The sequence below is a fragment of the Stegastes partitus genome, unplaced genomic scaffold (genome assembly GCF_000690725.1).
Source record: "Stegastes partitus isolate 25-593 unplaced genomic scaffold, Stegastes_partitus-1.0.2 Scaffold78, whole genome shotgun sequence".
Lineage (NCBI taxonomy): Eukaryota > Metazoa > Chordata > Actinopteri > Pomacentridae > Stegastes > Stegastes partitus.
The window spans coordinates 388,951-407,928 of record NW_007577809.1 but is presented as its reverse complement, the minus strand read 5'-3'; the positions used below and the strand labels follow the sequence as shown (position 1 = coordinate 407,928).

General features: G+C 41.0%; 1 protein-coding gene across 1 annotated transcript in view; it reads left to right on the top strand.

Moving 5' to 3' along the window:
• Nucleotides 1-18,978, top strand: part of b3glcta (beta 3-glucosyltransferase a) — a 70,796-nt gene that overhangs the window by 33,940 nt on the left and 17,878 nt on the right. The window contains 6 exon segments of the mRNA XM_008276648.1: nt 7,709-7,818; nt 13,137-13,213; nt 13,906-14,017; nt 15,775-15,911; nt 16,045-16,108; nt 17,130-17,261. Coding sequence (XP_008274870.1) covers nt 7,709-7,818; nt 13,137-13,213; nt 13,906-14,017; nt 15,775-15,911; nt 16,045-16,108; nt 17,130-17,261 — 632 coding nt within the window.

Genomic DNA, 18,978 nt, shown 5'->3' with positions numbered 1-18,978 from the left:
TCTCCAGGCCAGGAGGATACGCACTGTATCTTCAACGAGGCGCAATGTTCACAAGATGTTGACTGAACTCTTCCTGTGTATTTGCTATTCCTTATTTTCCCTGTCTTTTCTTTTCACTTTTCCGAAGAACGCACAGCCGCTTGCCTGTGAAAAAGACCCTCTGTTGTGTCTGCTCCCTTTTATTTATAATTCAAAACACAGCTGATGATTTTATTTTTCCAAATTAAAATAACATCACACAGCACATCCTGAGAAAATGTCACAAGCGGTGGCAGCACTTTGCCAAATGGGATATGAAATCGTGCATCTTCCCTCCTCCCCCCCAAAAAAATGTAGAAAAAAGCAAATTTATTTTCAAGTGGTATCTCGTCCATTTTCCACTCATCCAATACTATTATAGATAATGAATGGGCTTCATAAGCAAAAAAAAAAAGAAAGAAAAAAACTGGAATCTGTTAAGCGTTAATTGCCTGAGCTTCCTGAATTATTGATTCTAAGTGAGGTTTAAGGGTTGAGTTCGGCACTCATTAGTCTTCAGCAGAGTTGTCCATGGAGTCATGAACTCCAGAGAACCTCTAATGAGTGAGATTATCACAGGATGGAGACCGGTGTTTTCCAAAGCTTCATGTGTTCTCTCTGCCGTCTGCTTGTTTTCTGTGTGTTTCCGTGTTATTACCTGCAGGGAATTATAAGAAGCTAATTTTTTTATAGAAAGGTGTCTTTACCCTTTGATGGATTTCCTCTCTTTCTCATGCACATGCTTCTCTCTCTCTTTTTTTTTCCCTCCAGTTGGAGTGCATCTGACTCTCTTTGCTGGCTTCCTTCCTCATTTCACTCCCCTTCCATCTTCCGCCTCTCTGCTGTTTTCCTCTCTGCGTTTTATTAAGACATATTTGATGCTGACCTTTTCAGCAGAGAGCTAAAAGTTAAATACACCGTGTGCTCTATTGATCTTTTGCAAAGGCAATTAAAAGTCTGTATTAATAGGAGACGAAGGCTGATAGAAAATCATTTCACTTGCTGCGTGACACATAGGCCTGTTCCACGCTAGATGATTGCCCATAGGGAAAGTAAATTATTTTTATATCTAAATCAAACCCTCAACAGCCTGAGAAGTTGGCTGCACTGAATCCAAGCTACTAGATTGAATATCAAGGTATGTCTGTGGATTGGCTATTAAATCTTGGTCCTGCCTGGTGTGACGGTCATGGTTAGTTTGGTCAGAAAACTGCAACACAATTTGCTTCAGTGCACTCTGCCTCGCGGATGCTCCGTTTTTTTTTTTTTTGGACGCGAGGAAGGGAGGGATGGAGGGGGAATTTTTCGGAGAAGGGTGATTCTGGGCCATCTTGTCTCGGGGAGTCCAATGATGTGAGTCATTGGAGTGTAGCAGGTTTTACACCAGCACCATCAGCTGCTGGATGGGGAGTTAGGCCTGCCGACTATGGAAATGAGCTATTGACATCCTCTGTCATGTCTGGCTACGTGCTGGAAATGAAGAGCTCTGGATCCGTCATGACAGTTTCATTGTTCCCACAACAGCCTAATAGCCCCCATCCCAGGAATCTTATCCCTGTAGATTCCTGCAGACGTTTGTCATTGAAATTGCACTACTGATCTGCTCTCCATCCTTATTCCACTCATATTTCCTTTAGAATTAAAATTGTGCTCTCTCTCAGACTCACACACACATTCGTTTTGTCACGTGTTCTCGGTTTGCTGCCTTGCCGTGGACGTGCGTTCCTTTAACTGTGGGGACAGAGCTACTCCGGGCTGAAATGAAACATTCCTGTGACAGTTCTGTTGACTACACACACCTGCTCTGTGATACTGATGGAGATGACAGAGCTGCAGGAGTGCCTAGAGGTCAGTGTGCTCTCAACTCCTCTGCCACTTGGCAACATCTGCAATCCCGCTCTAAGGAAGTGTCACTATTGATTTGTGTCAGTGAGGTGAAAACACTGCCCGGCCAGGCCACTACAAGAGCTCACAATCTGCATTCGAGTGCACATATTTACTGCTCCTCCTAGAAATACAAACACGTTTTAGTTCATCAGCCTTGATTCTTTAATCAGTCTGATCCTCAGCCTCCTTATATGCAGCGATGTTGAAGCAGCGTGTACACACAAACACTCAAAGCCTTCACGCAGAGTTTGCCATAGACCAGATGGTGATGGCCTTTAAAGAGTGGCTTCATGCATTGAGAAAAGCATCAGATCGGAGAGAGAGAGAGAGAGAGAGAGAGAACGAGGCAGAATTCTCCCGTGTCTCATTTCATCCAATATATTTCAAGGCTGATACAGTCTTTTTTTTTTTCTTTCTATGGAGTGGCCTCTGTGGAATACTGAACAAGGGGAGATAAACGAACACTAGACTCATGCTTTCTAGTTCCATCGACCTGGCAAAATAAAATCATCTGTGCTAAGGGATCCAGAGCTTTGGCTTCATCTTCTCAGGAACCTTCAATTTCTTTCATTCAAGGCATATTATTTTCAGTCAGAAGGGATCGTTGGATAATTTCACTTAACTGCCGAAAAAAAAGCACCTTGTAGCGTGTTTGGCACCAGGGGTGCTGCTTCACATCTTTGCACTATAATTAAGCCGATGAATTGATTGCATACTTCTACCTCTGGAAATAGTCTGCTGCTAATAATACAGCTCCTTTGACTAACACTTACGACGTTACCTGCGTGGCAACTGTGAGAGTATCCAAGCAAATGTTAAATACACCTTGTCAAGCACAGTCACCCAAACAATCACCACAGAGAGTGCAAACATGCGGCTGCATCCTTCACAAATATAGCAATAAGCAGACAAGTAAGCAGACCTATTAGATGAGAGAGCCAAGATCCTAAGACCTGTACGGGTTCAGGTCCACGGTCAGTCAGGTCTTGGTCGGGTTCCATTTTTTGTCTCCTGTGTTTGTTTTGAACATATGTGAGTGGATCCGAGAAGACCCAACTGTACTGACAATGATGCAAGTCCCTGTATATTGAGAGTTATACGTTAAGAATACTGACATTAACAATACTAATGTAGCTGTGGCAATGACCCAACAATCGTTATTATAGTTCAAAAGGACAAACAGTGAAAGTTATTTTTATTATCCTCGATGCAGTAAAACTGCAAAACCAGTCGCACTTGTCATCCATCACCATGACTACAAGTGGACGTTTAGACCTTGTCCACAATCATCTGGACATTTTTCTAGAAGGGTATTTTTTCCCCTTTGTTTAAAATGAAATAAAATAAAAAGTCTGACCACAAGGCCATTATTTTATAAAAAGAACACAAAAATGACTACAAACACTCTAACAAGATGCCCCTCCATTATACATCAATGATACATCAAATACCAAAGACAACATCATGTCATTTCATCATTTCTGCAGACTTTAAACTGCAGGTGCTGTGGACCAAATAACATTGGGCACAGCAGACACACAGGCTTTGGTATGCAGGGGAAGTGGGGCAGCAAAACCAAGTGAAGTCATAAACTTGTACCCGCTTTTGCTGACCAAATGCAAAGAAACGGTTATATATCCACCGTTGTTGCTGCTGTCGCTCATTTATATAAATCAACAACGGGCTTCTAAACTCCCCACAAGTCCACACGCATACACATCTTCATTTGACTGAACTAAAGTGCAATTTGCATGTGGATGAAAGGCCCAACCGTAGAGGAAAATGTTCTGTTCCTAAAAATGATCTTTATTAGTGTGGACAAGGCCTTAAGCTGAAATAACAAGTGGATTAGCTGTGCTGTTTCAATCAGCAAGAGAGGAACAGCAGAAAACCTGGATGTATTTCGTAACTTTCTTGGCAACAAGGTTGGATTAAATGGTCCATTTCCAATCTCCACCCTCAGGCCTGAGCACAAAACCCTCACGGACTTAAGTGAGGAAGAATAGGGGCAGCACTTTGTGACATATCACGTTACCTTGATGGAACCAAAGCTTGTTTTGCACTATTGTCCGTTAGGGACATTTTATTTACCTGTTTTTACTTTGTTCAGGGCCAAGAGACTTCAGGAAAAGCATATTTCATCACATCATCAAGGACAAACAACTCTGCACAGTTCTGGCTATGAATCAGCAGTGAGATGTGTGTTTTTATAGATATATGTAAAGCACTTTTTTCTTGCGATGTTCAGACCGGTTTCTCCTTTCATGCTTGTTTGTTTACCTTTTTTTAAAAAAAAAAAATGCTTCAGGGCTTCCTCTAGTAACCCCATGCTTCAAGTCATAACACTATGAATTGTGGGTAATTCCCTCAAGCAAAATCTGCAGAAATATGGACTTGAAGTGTGCATAAAGAAATGAAAATGTCTGCGAAAGCTCTCTGATGCACTTGACAATTTGATGGCGGGACAGCCTTTAAGCCTTCACGGACTTAGCAGAAACACGCCTCGGAGTCTGGGAGTGTTGACATTGGGACTGGGCCGATGTGTCAGAGTCAGGCAGAAGGGAGAAGGCTACAGATGTTACATTCTGGGTAGTATGTTTCCAGGTCTTTTTGGATTGGGCCACTGACTGTATATAGAGATGGACAAACCCTTTTTTTAAGCCTTTGTTTTGAAACTCAGTGTCATCTTGGCAGTGCCCGACCCATTTTCTCTCACCTGCCTTACAGCTGTCGTAAACGGGGAAATTAACTGTCGAGACCAAAACCGACTTCTGTACCAGGCTGTAAACATGTTTATTTCCACTGTAAAGTCTGGCATTTTAACATGGAGGTCTACAGGGATCGATTCTCTTTTGGGGCCAGCCTCAAGTGGCCGTTTGAGGAACTGCCGTTTGTGCACTCCTGCGATGCCCTGGAGATTGCCACTTGTCTTGGGCATGAATTTGTGAATTTGTGAACCCGTGAAGACTTCTAGTCTACAGGCATGTTAGCGCTATTGTGAGGATGTACTAGCCATAAATCAAACTATTGAATGATTTGAATTCGTGAGGGGGGTCACATCAGAAGGTGCGTTACATCTCATTAATTATCTTGAGGAGGACTTTATTGTATAGTCCAAATTGTTTTTGAGACATTTCATTTAAACCACAAATGTGAACCTGATGGTGATCAGTGGATACCTAAAGTAAGACTCATCATCTGAAGATCACGGAGCCCTTAGAACCATGTTGCTAGTGTGGGAATTTACAAGTACAACACAAAGTATGCAAATAAATAAGGGGGGGAAAAAACAAGAAAGTCAGTCGGTTCTAATATCCTTTTGTAAGACGTGCACCAACTTGGCTTTTAAACTTCTTTGGACAGCAAAGCAGCAAAGTAACGTGATAACATCTGGTGTTCTGTTTTGCCCTTGGAACAGTCAGCGATAGCTCCTCTGAGGACCTGAAGTACCTCCCATTTGTCAGATAGCACAACAACAAACAACTAATAACCATCTGCTGCAGTTACACCCGAGCACCACAATTTCCTAGCAACACTGTAGCTATCAATTAGCTACCACTCAGCACTTCCAACCTACCATATGCTACCAACCACTCCACCCACTTTAGCCTAAGTCACCAACCTTCCAGAACCGGAAACCTCTTAAAGTGCTTTTTGCAATCCATGTACATTGTGAATATGCAGCCGCCTCTAGTGAAATCTATATTTGTCTCAGCCAGCAGGCATATAATCCCACCTAGCCACTAAAAAGCGTTTTGTGACATCTTTGGCACCGAAGGCGTTGTTTTAAATCTTTATCCTATAATTAAGCACAGGTGGATGTATTGATTGTGTTGTTGCACTGCCACGGGTATCAAGGGAGGGCACAAAGGTGATTTTACCTGAAAGCAGAAGGACACAGGAATGATAGAGGTGAAGGAAGCAGGGCACTATAAGAGGATTTTTTCCTTTTCCGCTTTCCTCCCCATTGTTAGATGATTAATCGAAACCCATTAGTGTGGAGTCGAGGCCAGCGAATTCAGTTTTAATTAGTTTCTTTTTTTACCCCTCATTGTCCTTTCCTTTGACATAGGGTGCGCATTATCTACACAATGAGGGATTGGCAAACTGCTTATCTGATTTTGCTGCTAGTCTCTTGCAGCTGGTATTATTGCTGTACTGTGCAGTATCAAGAGGCCGGTACCTCACCTGGGGCTTTAAAATGCACTGCTTTATATGAAGCCAGATGCACGCACACGCACACATAGCACACATTCATTTAGCAAACTCAGCAGAAGGACATTTAGAGGTGGCGTAGTGGTATTCTCTCTAAGCTCGACTCTCGGCTGAGGTTAGATCTGCTGGGAGATGGACATGCTCAGATTTAGCAAGTAATTCCCCTCCTTAGCGGGACTTGAGGATCAATGGGATCTTTGTTATGAGCTGGGCAAAGGAGCGACACACCCACCAACACTTAATTAAAAAGATTTGACACAGATACTGTACTCTGACATAGTGTTTCCCCGTGACCCCAGTGCTAATATCTGAACCCGGGGTGGGAATTGGTTCAAGTCGTGTAATTGAGGCAGAGGCAATCCATCTAATCCCGCCATTGTCAGCTCTCCCCTCTTTCCTTGTGTTGCATTTGCACAGCTACTCCAAAGGGAAGACTAGACCTGTCGGCAGTGACTGCTGCTTATTTATGTTTTGAAACACTTAAATGCACTTAGTCAGCAAATTTGGCAATGCATCATGGGAGAATTCCTTCTGGTAATAATAATTTATGACACAGTCTACCCTTTATGGCTGTATTCTGTGCAAATACTTAAGTAACTAATTAAAATGTCTAAAGAAAGTGAGAATTATCTGGAACGGAGCCTGTTGTTTGTCTGAGCTCACGTTAAGGCAAAAGTCGACACAAAAAGCCCTCCGCAGCTGATTTCTGGGAAGTTTCTGAGCTGCCGGTCACAACTCTGACATCTCTTCTGTTTTTCTTCGTATTTTACACCTGATATTGGCTCCCACCTCTCAGCGCTAAATCCTTGAAAAGCCTGTATGTTGTCACAGTCATTCCGGTCAGGTGCTACAGACTTTATTTTGATGTGGGGGACAGCTTACAGGATTTAGGAGATGTCAGATGTAATTGTACAAAGCCAAAGACAAAATGACAGATTTTTTTTTTTTCCCCCCCCATTCCCACCCTCTGGTCCTTTGGTCTAGTCTTGATTGTACTGGTCGGAAGAGCCACAGGGTTTTTGTGCAGCCAATGTCATTCTTCACTGAGCTGTGTCACTATTACTGCCCTGTAAATGGATTTCACATGAAGAGGAACTACAGCTTGCTGGGTCAATGACAAAGATGAAATCCAAATATGTTGTCAGCACAGAAGCTGTCTTTATTAGCGCTTTTTAAACAGACATTATCGAGCTAATCGCTCCCTGTTAACCTTGGCGTTAACATTGCAGGAACAGTACGGCGTTTTCCTGACATTGCAGTTGTGTCACTCAGCCAGAAGTGGACAGCTGGGCTGTGTCAACCTTTTGGGTGTTAGGGCCCCTCGGAGAGACACTCTTCTGACTGCTAATGTTTTATTAAGTAAAACAGTCTGGGCTGTGACATTTACATACTCTCTCCCCAAGCCAATTAAGCTCTTGATGTGCTGTTATTATCACCAGGCCAACAATGGAGATTAGCAAAAGTCACCTCAGTTATTCAGACTGTGGCTCTTATCTTGTCTTGCGCTCAGAAGGTCATCGATTGCCATGATCCTTTTTCACAGTATGTGAGCAGTCCCACATGTCTCTGTCCTTTGTGTTTGTCTCAGACCTGCGGGAGATAGTGTTCGTCATCCAGAGTCAAAGCAACTCCTTCCATGTGAGGCAGGCCGAAAGACGGAGGGAAGATTTGCTCAAACAGGCGCACAGTCTCACAGAGGTAAGAGTCGAGTCATCTTTAGCTCAAGCGCAGCATGATCTTGTTTTGGCACGAAGGCTCGCACACAACACATTTTAGGACAAATATGTGTCCTGAACAATCTTCACCAACAGCAGAAGTTGCATCTGTGTTTTCTTGTAAGCTGTTTGTGTTGCCACATGGTGTCAGCACTGATTTTTTAAAAATGATTAAAAAAGCATCCCATTTTTAATTTAAAATCCATTTGGTCCAAAGTACACGACATGATTTCCCTACATAGAAAAAAAAAAAAAACTTCGCTAAGTGTTCGCCATTTGTTCCACCGCTACACAGTCCTCATAAATTTAAATATTGAACGCCAGTATGAAGAATTATTCATAGAACCCTCCGGATCAAATTTGTGAAGTGCATTTAAGTTCAAAATATGAAAGTGTAGTTTGGAATATGTACCAGGCTGAGCTTTTTGCTTACTTTATAATTTTATGTATTTAGGAAATCCAGAAATTTGGGCAGCTTTGATGTTCAGATATGTATCGCTCTCCTCAACAAATCAGCCTGCCATTTCTGGACACTTTTAGGTAAATGTTTAATGGAAAGTGACGATCATCCAAAGGCGTATATTCATCAGTCATGAATATTTTAACGCCTGCTTATAATTCAGATATTTGGATTTTTAAAAAGGACCAGAGGAAATAAATGGAATTTGTTGAACTTTCAGTAAGCATGTCATAATTATGTAATAGGAAGGCAGAGAGCACGTTTGCAGGTCAAAATGCTTGTTGTTGGTTCTCATTAAATCCCTTTAGAGTCAGATGAAATGTGGTGCGTTATGAGTTATGGTCCGTTTGGTTATATGGCAAATGCAGCATCACTAATTGCTGTATTGCAGTAAATTAAATGAAGCAACTGCTGGCTGTGTTCACTCTATCAAAAGACATATCTGTGTTTTTTATATTTCTGTTGTCCTATCCTGCACACCTCCTCAGGTAGTGCGTAGTCCAATATACAGACTTTGGCTGTTGGTTGTTCACAAGATGGTGGAATTGCTTCACGTTTCCTGTAATGAATTGTGGCATCAATTTGCACTCGTAGATAAGATTTGTCATGAAAACACTCGGTTATACTAATGAACGCATCGCATTTCATGAGATTAGACCGACTCGACACAACATGTTGCATTTGCGGTTATGATCTCACACGTATATCGGCCCTTTTAGCATCTGTTGCAACTACGGCGACTGATTTAGATGGCAGCGAAGGCTTGACAGCTTTCCAAAGACTCAAAGATTCATGATTAAAATCTGTTCACTGTTTTCAGAGTGAAAATACCTTTTGACTCAAGTGTGCTATGAAAGCACTCAGAGAGGGAATGTTGTGCCTACACGGAGACTGCAGACTCCTCCAACTGTGCTTTTTTTAATCGTAGAAAATGCCAAAAATTAAAATTTAATCTGGGTTCACATCTACATGGAGGATGGTTTTAATCTGAATTCAAATGGAACGTACTAGAATTTATGCAGCTTGAAATGTCAGATGCAAATGTAAAAACGAGCAATGACCGTGAAAATGAAAAGATATATATAGATGCAACATAATAAACTGTAGATATATATAGTTTATTTCCTCGTTTTCTTATATATGTTTTATTTTCATTTCCACTTACACCTTTTGTGCTTTTAAGCCTTTAATTTCATAAATTTACATTTAGAATTTTTAATTTTCCATTTCAGAATTGCGTAAGTTTTGTGTTAAACTATACTTCAAGAAGTCATCCAAGTGTAAAAGCAAAATACAGTGCGTCTCCATATCTTCTGGAAAAACATATATGGGTTGTTCTTTTTTTGTAAGTGATACCACGGGGGAAAAAAAAAACAGAAATTGAACAGTCTTCTGTTCTGTGACAAAATCTGATGTTTTGTTGATCCATCATCCACCCTGACCTCCTCCCTTCCTGCAGCCTTTGCATATATATCTTACACTAGCTTTTTGAATGTACTTGACAGAACATGTGTTGTTTGGATTATGTTGATTTTACATATAAATACATATGACTAATAATAATAATAATAAGCTGAACCATTACTATGCTCATTTGAGGTGGTTGAAATTGGCTTTAAATTAAAATGAGAAAGTTGTGAGTGCCTCTGAATTTCAGTTTTGCTCAATGTCACGGAATACAAATACACAATAAAAAAAAGCACAAACTCTGATTAGATTGCACAGATAAAATGCAAACTCTCCAATTGATCTTTTTTTAATAGCTAAACATGAGTTACCTCCCGCCGTCCCCCACTTCACTCCCACCTCCCAAGCACAACACACAGAACCTTATGACTGCTGTTTAACAGTCTTACAGGGTATTCCTGGGTTACTGAAGGGAAAGGATCAAAGCCAAACAGATTTGCTCAGCTTGTAGCTGTTCAACATATTTGATGTACACCATGTTGTGGTATATAGCCACGTTAAGGTTTGTGCAATGCGCTTTTACATTTTAAAACATCCTGATATCAGTGTCAAGATACAGAAAGACAGTGGAGACATTAGAGGAGCTACCTTTGAAGTCCCGTCCTCTGCTATGAAGAAGGTGCAGGTTTCAGTCAAACTGTCAAACTGTCATTCAGTTGGATTTTGACTTTCTTCTCTGTAAGTCAGAAAATAAGAAGAAAGTTCTGCTCAAAATATTGATTTAAAGCTTCTTAAACTTACTGAATTTGTAAAAATTTCAGGCTAGCATCGATGATGAGTTGTGACCTGATCGATGCACCTCAGGGGCAGGCAAACGTACGTGTAATCAGTATTTCTGTCTGCCAGCGTTTTTACACACACAGACAGACGATATTCCAGTTTTATCCTCGTCTGACTGGAAGGTTTTATGATATCCACAGAACTTGTGTATTCTGTGCCTGCTTTAAGCCCATGTTCCTTCAGTCTGACATTCTGCCTTCTGGGAGAATTCACATTACATTTACACCATATTTTTGTCATTTAGCCAATGCTCAAATCCATAGAGACGCGCTGAGAATACAGCAGACTGAGATTAAACCGAAACCTTTACGGCGGTAGAGGAATAAACGATATTTTTTTGACATTGCTAGTATTATAACAATTTATGCATTTAAGGGGCCACTCTAATGTAAATGTTTTAAATTGAAAACCTGCTCCCCAATTAGAGATTTGACCCTTTTAGTCATTTTTGACTGCTGAAGTGGATTTGACAGCCGGCTGCTACTTCTTTACTCTCCCCTCCAGCCCCTCCTCTGGCTGAAACCATAGTTTCTCTTCCCTCCATTACAACCAGGTCTCACTGACCCCCATTGTCTCCCTAGTCACCGAGCAATCAGTGTCCTATTCGTTGCAAGCTTGTCCTCACAAGGACCGGCTCTTATGTGTTGATTAGGAGCTTGCAGCTTGCACACAACTGACAGAAAAGTACCCGCCCGTTCTTTTTGAATGCCTCCTTTATCAGAAGAATGTCAATTGCTCTCCGATGCAAAATCTCTCTTTTTGAGATTGCATTATTATCTGAAGAATATGCTTCTTTGATTCAACTTTTCTCCTTCTTATTCTTTTTATGTTGCCGCGATGGTGTGAATGTCAAGTAGAGAACAGTTTAATAAAACATAGTAGGTGTCATGCGATTCATTTTAAGATTATACTCCAAGGTAATTAGATTAGAGACAACAAACCTCAGCTGACTAATAGGGATTAATAAGTGTAAACAGTTTGAGGCTCATCGCCTAAATCAAACCGGCTGCCGTTAGACGGAGCGGCTGAGAGGAGACTGTTCTCCCTGACTTCCTGCATGATGAGTGGACCGTGTTGTAATGAACCACAGGGTCTTACGCTCTGCTGCTTTGTTTTCCTCACAGTGTGAAGCACTGGCTCCCTCAGACAATCCTCACACACCTTCTCTGCCCTGTCCTCACCACAGAAAAAAATTTGCTGACACACATTCCTCTCATTTGGAAGCGATTGTGTGCTCTGCCCACATCCTGAAATAGCCTGTGCTCGTTGTTGTTGATTTTTCTTTTCTTTCCAAAGTTTATTTCTGACTCTAAGGGCAAGCAGTAGCAGAAACTCTACAGGCAATTTCAGTTTTATCTGTCATGTCTCTGCCAGGACATGGCTAGACTCCAGGATCTGTTAATCTGGCACAGTAGTATCATGCAATCTAAATCTGGCATTAATCCCTCAAAAGTTTTCTGTTTTTTCTTTGTGCTGAAATATAAATCTTTGACGTAAGGGTCACAGGTATGTTGGTTATTGTAGTTTTTAGCAAATAAAGCCTGCCTTTCCCTGTGTACTTGACTCTAGCAGTATCCAGGTCATTCCAGAGTATCCAGTTAGAAAGCTGGATTTGTGTTTGTGTTTCAGTATTCCAAGTAGAATATTCAAGTTTCTGGAACTGGAATTAAATGCTTTCCATGTGCAATCATAGACTGTATGTAGAAGATGGATGTAGCAACTGTGACGTTATCCATCAGTAATCGTTTTTAAGCCTTGAGTTCAGCATTTGAGCAAAGACTGCATCCAACTCAAAGACACTACTAAAACATCCTCTGCTTTATCATCTGTTTTACTCTAAATGGGGCCATAATTTACACAAAGAACGTCGTGCTGTCTTCAGAAAACTTTGTTACTAATGATTAATAATGAAAATATTTACTGAAGTAGCAGATCAAAGAAGAAGTAGCATCATTTTCTCATAGACGTCTGCACAATTAACTAACGGAGGAGTCGCCCCCTGCAGGCTGTTGGAAAGAATGCAGGTTTTTGAGGCACTTCTGCATCACTTTTTAGACTCGGAGGCTACGCCCATTATTTATATACAGTTAATATGTGCATCAAATAACTAGAATACTTAAAAAAACACACACAGTTGTGAAAAGTCAAACAACACGGATTGGATTATCATGCACTGATAGTGTAATTATCAAAAAATGTTTACGATGATGAACTAAACATCTCATGGAGGATTTAAAAATCGAATATTTTTTTGCGTTTTACTGCAACTGTGTGTCGTAGTAGATAAACACATTTTTAAATGTGAAATCTGAATTGCTAACTTGTGAGCTCTAGTGCACAGGATATATGATGTGTAGCAAAAAATATACAAACCACTGGTGGGGTCCTTTAAATTAGGAGTCTGGGACAAGCGTGACCTAGAACTGGCTCATTAGCAGTGATCAAACTGCTGACCTTCCAGTTCCAGGACCATCTCCCTAAACGTTCTGCTCACCCTCGGGTCCTTCATTGCAGAAAAGCTGCTTTAATTGTCTTAAGCTTTACGTGGCTATTGCGTGTTACTGAAAGTGATCTCTGCTTTGTGCTTCTTTCAGAAGCTGCCAGTGGTTTCGCTTCTTCACCATTTATCGGATAATGAGGGCGATTGGAGTATCCTTCCTCTGCTGCCTTAGTGAGTACCGCTGAACACTTAAGGTTGGACGAGGATGTGACTTACTAAAGATGTACTCAGTTTGGCTTTTATTAAAAGATTGTAGAAAAAATGTCAGAAACTCTGTATTCCTGCAGTTGATATTTTGAAGGTTATATTTGGGTTTTGGGGACATTTAATTTGCCACATTTGCTCAGAAGCCATTACTAACACAATAACTGTGATTGATTGCTTCACATTGCACTAAATGCCGACTTAATGCATCTGTAACTGTGACAATAAGCCTATTACGGCGGTTATTCAGTGGCGTGAACATCATGATAATGACATTAGCTACAGTTGTCTACATGCTTGGCCCTTCTTAAAAACCCAATATGTGTTGAATGATTGTTTTGGGGAGATGTGTAATAGTCATCTATAGCAAAGATTTAGGACCCAGATCATCACCAAACTATTGTACAGCCAGCCTCCCTGAAAGAAGTCTGTGTGCTTGTGATGTTTTTCTTTTTGTCTTTTTTTTTCCCCTCTAGAGAAAACATTGTGACTGCCTTGATGTGACTGGGTCAGGAGCCTCACTTAAATAGCTCCTCAGACTGGACTGAAATGGAAAAAAAAACAACTCATTTTTGTACATTTTGTTTGCGCACGCCACTATTCCATTTATTCTTCTTTTATTATTTAACTCTGTTTTTTGTGTGTCTGTGTGTCCTCAGCTTATCCCAGTCCTTTGGGAAAAACTCATCCTGGATTGTCTTTCTTGAGGAGGAAACAAATGTGAAGATGACTACCCTTGCCCAAGTCCTTGCGAAATTTGACAAGAATAAAGCAAGTATACGATTCTCCCGATAGACCTCTGTTTCTCTCTTCCTTGTTGTTCCGTCTGCCAAGTTAATCAGCGAGACCAAAGCTTCCCCCCCGCCCCGTTTCGAGCTCCGGCTTAGTTGATCACCGCTTCAGTTAAGAGATAAACTATCGGGTTGGCAGCAGCTTCTTTGCAGCTGCTGAGCTGCACTGATCTCACCAGCTCACAGCGTAACCTGTCAGACATGTCACTCCTGTCTCCGCTGTAGGCATAATTCAAACTATGTCCCGCCATTCATGAAATTATTTTTCTAGTATATGGGCTGGAAGGGTAGGTCGAATGTAAAATATTGAGCGAATGCTGCATAAAATCAAGCATTCATCAGGGTCGGGACAAAAAGATATTTTTTTGTTTCGAGCTCAGCCGAACAACTTTCTCCTTCAGTAATCTGCTCGTTTATGGATTTCTAAAGTAATTCAAATGACTAGCAGACTTTTATAGTTAGCGCTGGAGAGTCATCAGGGTTTTTTTTCTTGCTTTTTCTTTGTTTCTAATTGTACTTGTTGACAAGCGTTCCCATCGCAGAGGGGAAAAAAATGATGTTAATTACACTTTGCTATAAATCCTGCCGCAAGAAAATCACGTACTTCTATCCGCAAATGATGAGGTTTGCTTTTCCTTGCCCTTTCATCGTCATGTTGGGCAATTTACACCCTGCGGGGTATTTCATTTCCAACGCAGAGATAGATCTGATTATTGTATGCATATCCACAACCTCATCTGGAGAAGGAGGTGGCAGCAGAGCCTGATGACTTGATTCATTACAACAAGCAAAAGCTTCTCTTCCAGGTATCCGTGTTGCCGGCTCCGTTTTACGTGTCGACAAGATTAGTTGAGAATATTTTAGGAAGTGGACGCTCATCACAGAAACAACTTTCAAATTGAGTTCTACCAATTAGACGGCAGCTTGGCAGTAATTAAACATAGCACAAGTAGTTATGCATTTGATGATTTGTTAACAGATGTAGTCTCAAAAAGGAAAGACATGAAAGCCAGTTTTTTTTTGAATAAACAACTGTAAACAAAACGTAAATCAATACTCGGTGCAAATATGTGTATTTAGAGGCCAGTTTAATAGATAAATGGAGCCAAGTTTGCTCTGAGTTATTAAAAAGAACAAAATGTTAGAAGAACAAACTGCAGCCTCCACAGTGATGAGAAAATTAAACACCTCTTTAATACAGTTTCCACCTCAACTGGAGACCTTTTGAAGGATGCTTTCAGCTTTTATGAAGGTAGGATTTACAGCAGGGGTTTAGAGGTGCTGGTGCTAAGCCAAGCTAACTGCCTCCTGGCTGTACTGTACTGATATGAGAGTGATCTTCTTATCCAGTCCTCCGCCGGAAAGCAGACTAACATATTTCCCAAAATGTTGATCTGTTCCCTTAAACTTTATCGACTTTGACAGTTGGAGGATTTTTTCTCCTTAAATGTGGGATGATTTTTACTCCAGATATGTCAAGAATTATGATCAGAGCCTTTTGTGGCTACAATATCTGGCATCTTTTAAACTTGTTCTATCAAGAAATCTCATTATTTTCCCAGCTGGTAGCAAATCCCCTCATCAGAAGTAATTTCAAAGATTTTCTGACAAGTGCAGTGTGAAATTAGGCCAGAAGCCCAAATGTTTCTTTATTTGAAATTTCTAATGGAAGTGAAATTATTTTAGTTTTACCTGTTGAGACTTTGAAATATGTCTTTTAAACTTTATTTTTATCAGGAGTGGTTCCTTGGTAAACCTCTCCGTGACGAGGAGTCGACCATCATCCATCACTACGCCTTCGCAGAGAATCCCTCCGTCTTTAAATATCCGGACTTTGCTGCTTCTTGGGCCTTAAGCATCCCCTTGGTTGTTCGGTGAGTATGTGTAGTAGATGTGTTTGTGTCTGTAAAACCAAGTTATTCAGTTCCTGTCATATACGATTTAGCAGAAAGGATCAGGTTTATGTATGGCATATTTCACTAGAAAGTCTGCGATTTGTTGTTTCAGGCTTGCAAACAAAGTGAGAGACGAGCCACTTAAATCTGACTTCACCATTGACCTGAAACATGAGGTAAGGTGATATGCAAGTCACACAGTTACCTTCAGACCCGTTTTGTCTGGAAAGAGATGATGAGGCTCCTGGTTTTCGGCCATTTTTCTAACAATTTTCTTATTTCTCACTCTCAAGCCAAAGCCACCTTGCTATAATTTATTTGCACAAAAAGAGCAAGGCATGAAATCCATCTAACCTTGAAGTGAAATCTCATTACTTTGGAGAATTGTCATGGTGCGGCATGGAGGCTCTTTTTTTTTTTTTTTTTATCACTGAAATGCAGTCTGGGAAGCATCTAGCGATTCTTATTAGGTAAACACAACATCAGACTTATCAGGCTCAGTCTGGGGAAGGTGGTCCAGTTTGAGATGTGATGAATTCTCTCCTAGAGATTCAATTAAAGTACACAACCATCATCATAAGTGAAAAGAACATAGAGGATGCAAGGGGGGGAGTTGTTTTTCTGCTGAAGTTTGGAGGAATTTTAAGCTAAAAACAGTTTTACAAGTTAATTTGCTTAAAATTCTACTACGTTTGTCACATATTGTGTGAATCATCAATGTCAATCCAGTTCACTGCCGGTAGTTTAGCTCCAGGCAGCAGAACATCACAGTTTACAGTTTCCTGGTTCTTTTCAGACAGTTGCCACAATTGAGACGGCACTGATTGTGCCATCCTCATTATATATTCTTTTACTGTAACTTCTCCATCTTCCCCCTGTAGAATACTTAAGCTAAGCCCTAGATTTTATTCTCCTCCTCTTCAGAAAGAAATATCGTAATACTCACCAGCTCTCAGGTTCTCCCCCTCTATCCTCTTCTTTATCTCTTTTTGGTATTCATCTTAAATATTAAATACTCTCCGTGGAATTTTGTTGTGAGAGCAAAATTGTTGCAGTTATTATAAAGGAATGCAGAAAGTAGAGCACATCTTTTCCTTTCAGTTTTTTTTTTTTATAAGAAAAAAATCATTAATGTCTCAGAGATTACATCCTGTCCTCAGCTCATGCACCTGACTGGATCGGTCTGTATGATTGCAGGTTGCCTTGTATATCTGGGACAATGGGAAGGGTCCCCATCTCACTGCTGTTCCCGAGCTGTGCACTGAGCCGGAGAACTCTCCTCAGGCCCGGCACTGTGCAACCACTCTGAGGAAAGAGCCTCCACTGTGTGTGAGTATCTGCTCTGTATCCAGATCAGTCTGACTGGCCTCAGTTCCCAGGGAGTGGAAAGACGACAAAATTAAATGACGACATAAAACAGAGGATGGTTCACTGTGAGATATTGGCAGTCTTGTGATGATCTATTATACTCAGCCTTCAGCCTTCGCACTCCAAGGCTGCATCTGAGCAGCACCAACAATTCACAGTGAAGCACAATCTTGTATGTCATTGCCTTTCACGCAGTAGAACACTGTGCATTAACCTAAAAAGACAGAAGTCTTGAGTTTGTCTTGCCAAATTTAATTTAGTCATCCAAAAAGAAATTATCCCCCGTTGCTAAGCAACATCGTCTCACATCGTTCCCAGAGTTGCATCAGACACTTTATTATGACTTTTGTTCTTTTATCTAAATATGTTGAAGTTGATCCATTTCAACTAATGCTACTTAGAGGTAGCTTTACGGGTTCACACATTCCTCTGGCTTTGGCTCTTCTTCTCCTGCTCGACTTATCGCTTCATCTTATCTGGGAAATTGAAATTAAAATGTAAATTCATGTTGTTATCTCCTTCATTTGCTGTGTACCAAACATATAACGTGGAAATATGCATTGTATTTATTATGAAGGGCTACAAGGTGGGGCAGTGGTTAGCACTGTCACCTCGCAGCCAGAAGGTTGCCGGTTTGCTTCCTGGTTAGGATCTTTCTGCATGGAGTTTACATGTTTTCTCCGGGTTCTACGGCTTCCTCCCACAGTCCAAAAACATGTTGAGGTCAATTGGTGATTCTTAGTTGTCCGTAGGTGTGAATGTGAGTGTGTTTGGTTGTCTGTCTCTGAGTGTAGCCCTGCAATAGACTGGTGACCTGTCCAGGGTGTCCCCTGCCTTCACCCTGAGATAGACTCCAGTCCCCCACGACCCTGGTGAGGATTAAGCAGTGCATAGATAATGGATGGATGGAAATTCATCAACCTTCGAAATTGTTGTGCCAGAAAACATGTAACAAAGGTTTCAATGTTTGTTTAGTTAAATTAAACTCAAAGCAGTAACACCACTCAAAGAATCAGAGAGTGATACTACACTGAAGTTCTGACAGTTTCCAATTCAGTATTCGAGCTGCTGTGCACCATATGGTATGTGAAGGGTAGAAGTAAGAAAGAACCAGACAGGTTCTCTGAATAGTCCTCCAGGAAATGCTTTGCACTCTCTTAAGGCCGTACTGTATGCTACGTTGTGTATAAGTGGGAGCCAGTGAGTGGGTCTCACATAGAGAGAAGAATTCTACTCAAGTTTAATCAAAGTTGCTGGGGCTACTTCTGTCGGTGTATTTGTTGTGATTTCTTTAGTTGCGATATATTATTTTTCTGACTGTGTTGACGTATAAGCATGATTCCCAACTGGATGCCTGATATATACAGTTGATATTATGTTTGCTCAAGCTGACAGAAGTTTGGTTTGTGAACTGATGAGAAGGATTCAGCTTCCTTTAGTCTGCAGCAGGTGACCTCACCCACACCAAAAACTGATCAGCAGTGTTGTTAAGAAGTGACTGTTTTCGCTTGTGTGCGACTGCACTTTTGTTGATTGGGTGAAATGAGTTGAATTTGGGAAGCCAGAACTGCAGCTGAAAGTGTCCCAATTCCGATTTTTCATCCTCTCCTCCCCGTTTTTGACGAAAAAAAAAAAATCCAAAAATCCAATTTGATCTTTTCATTTGTTATTCAAATCA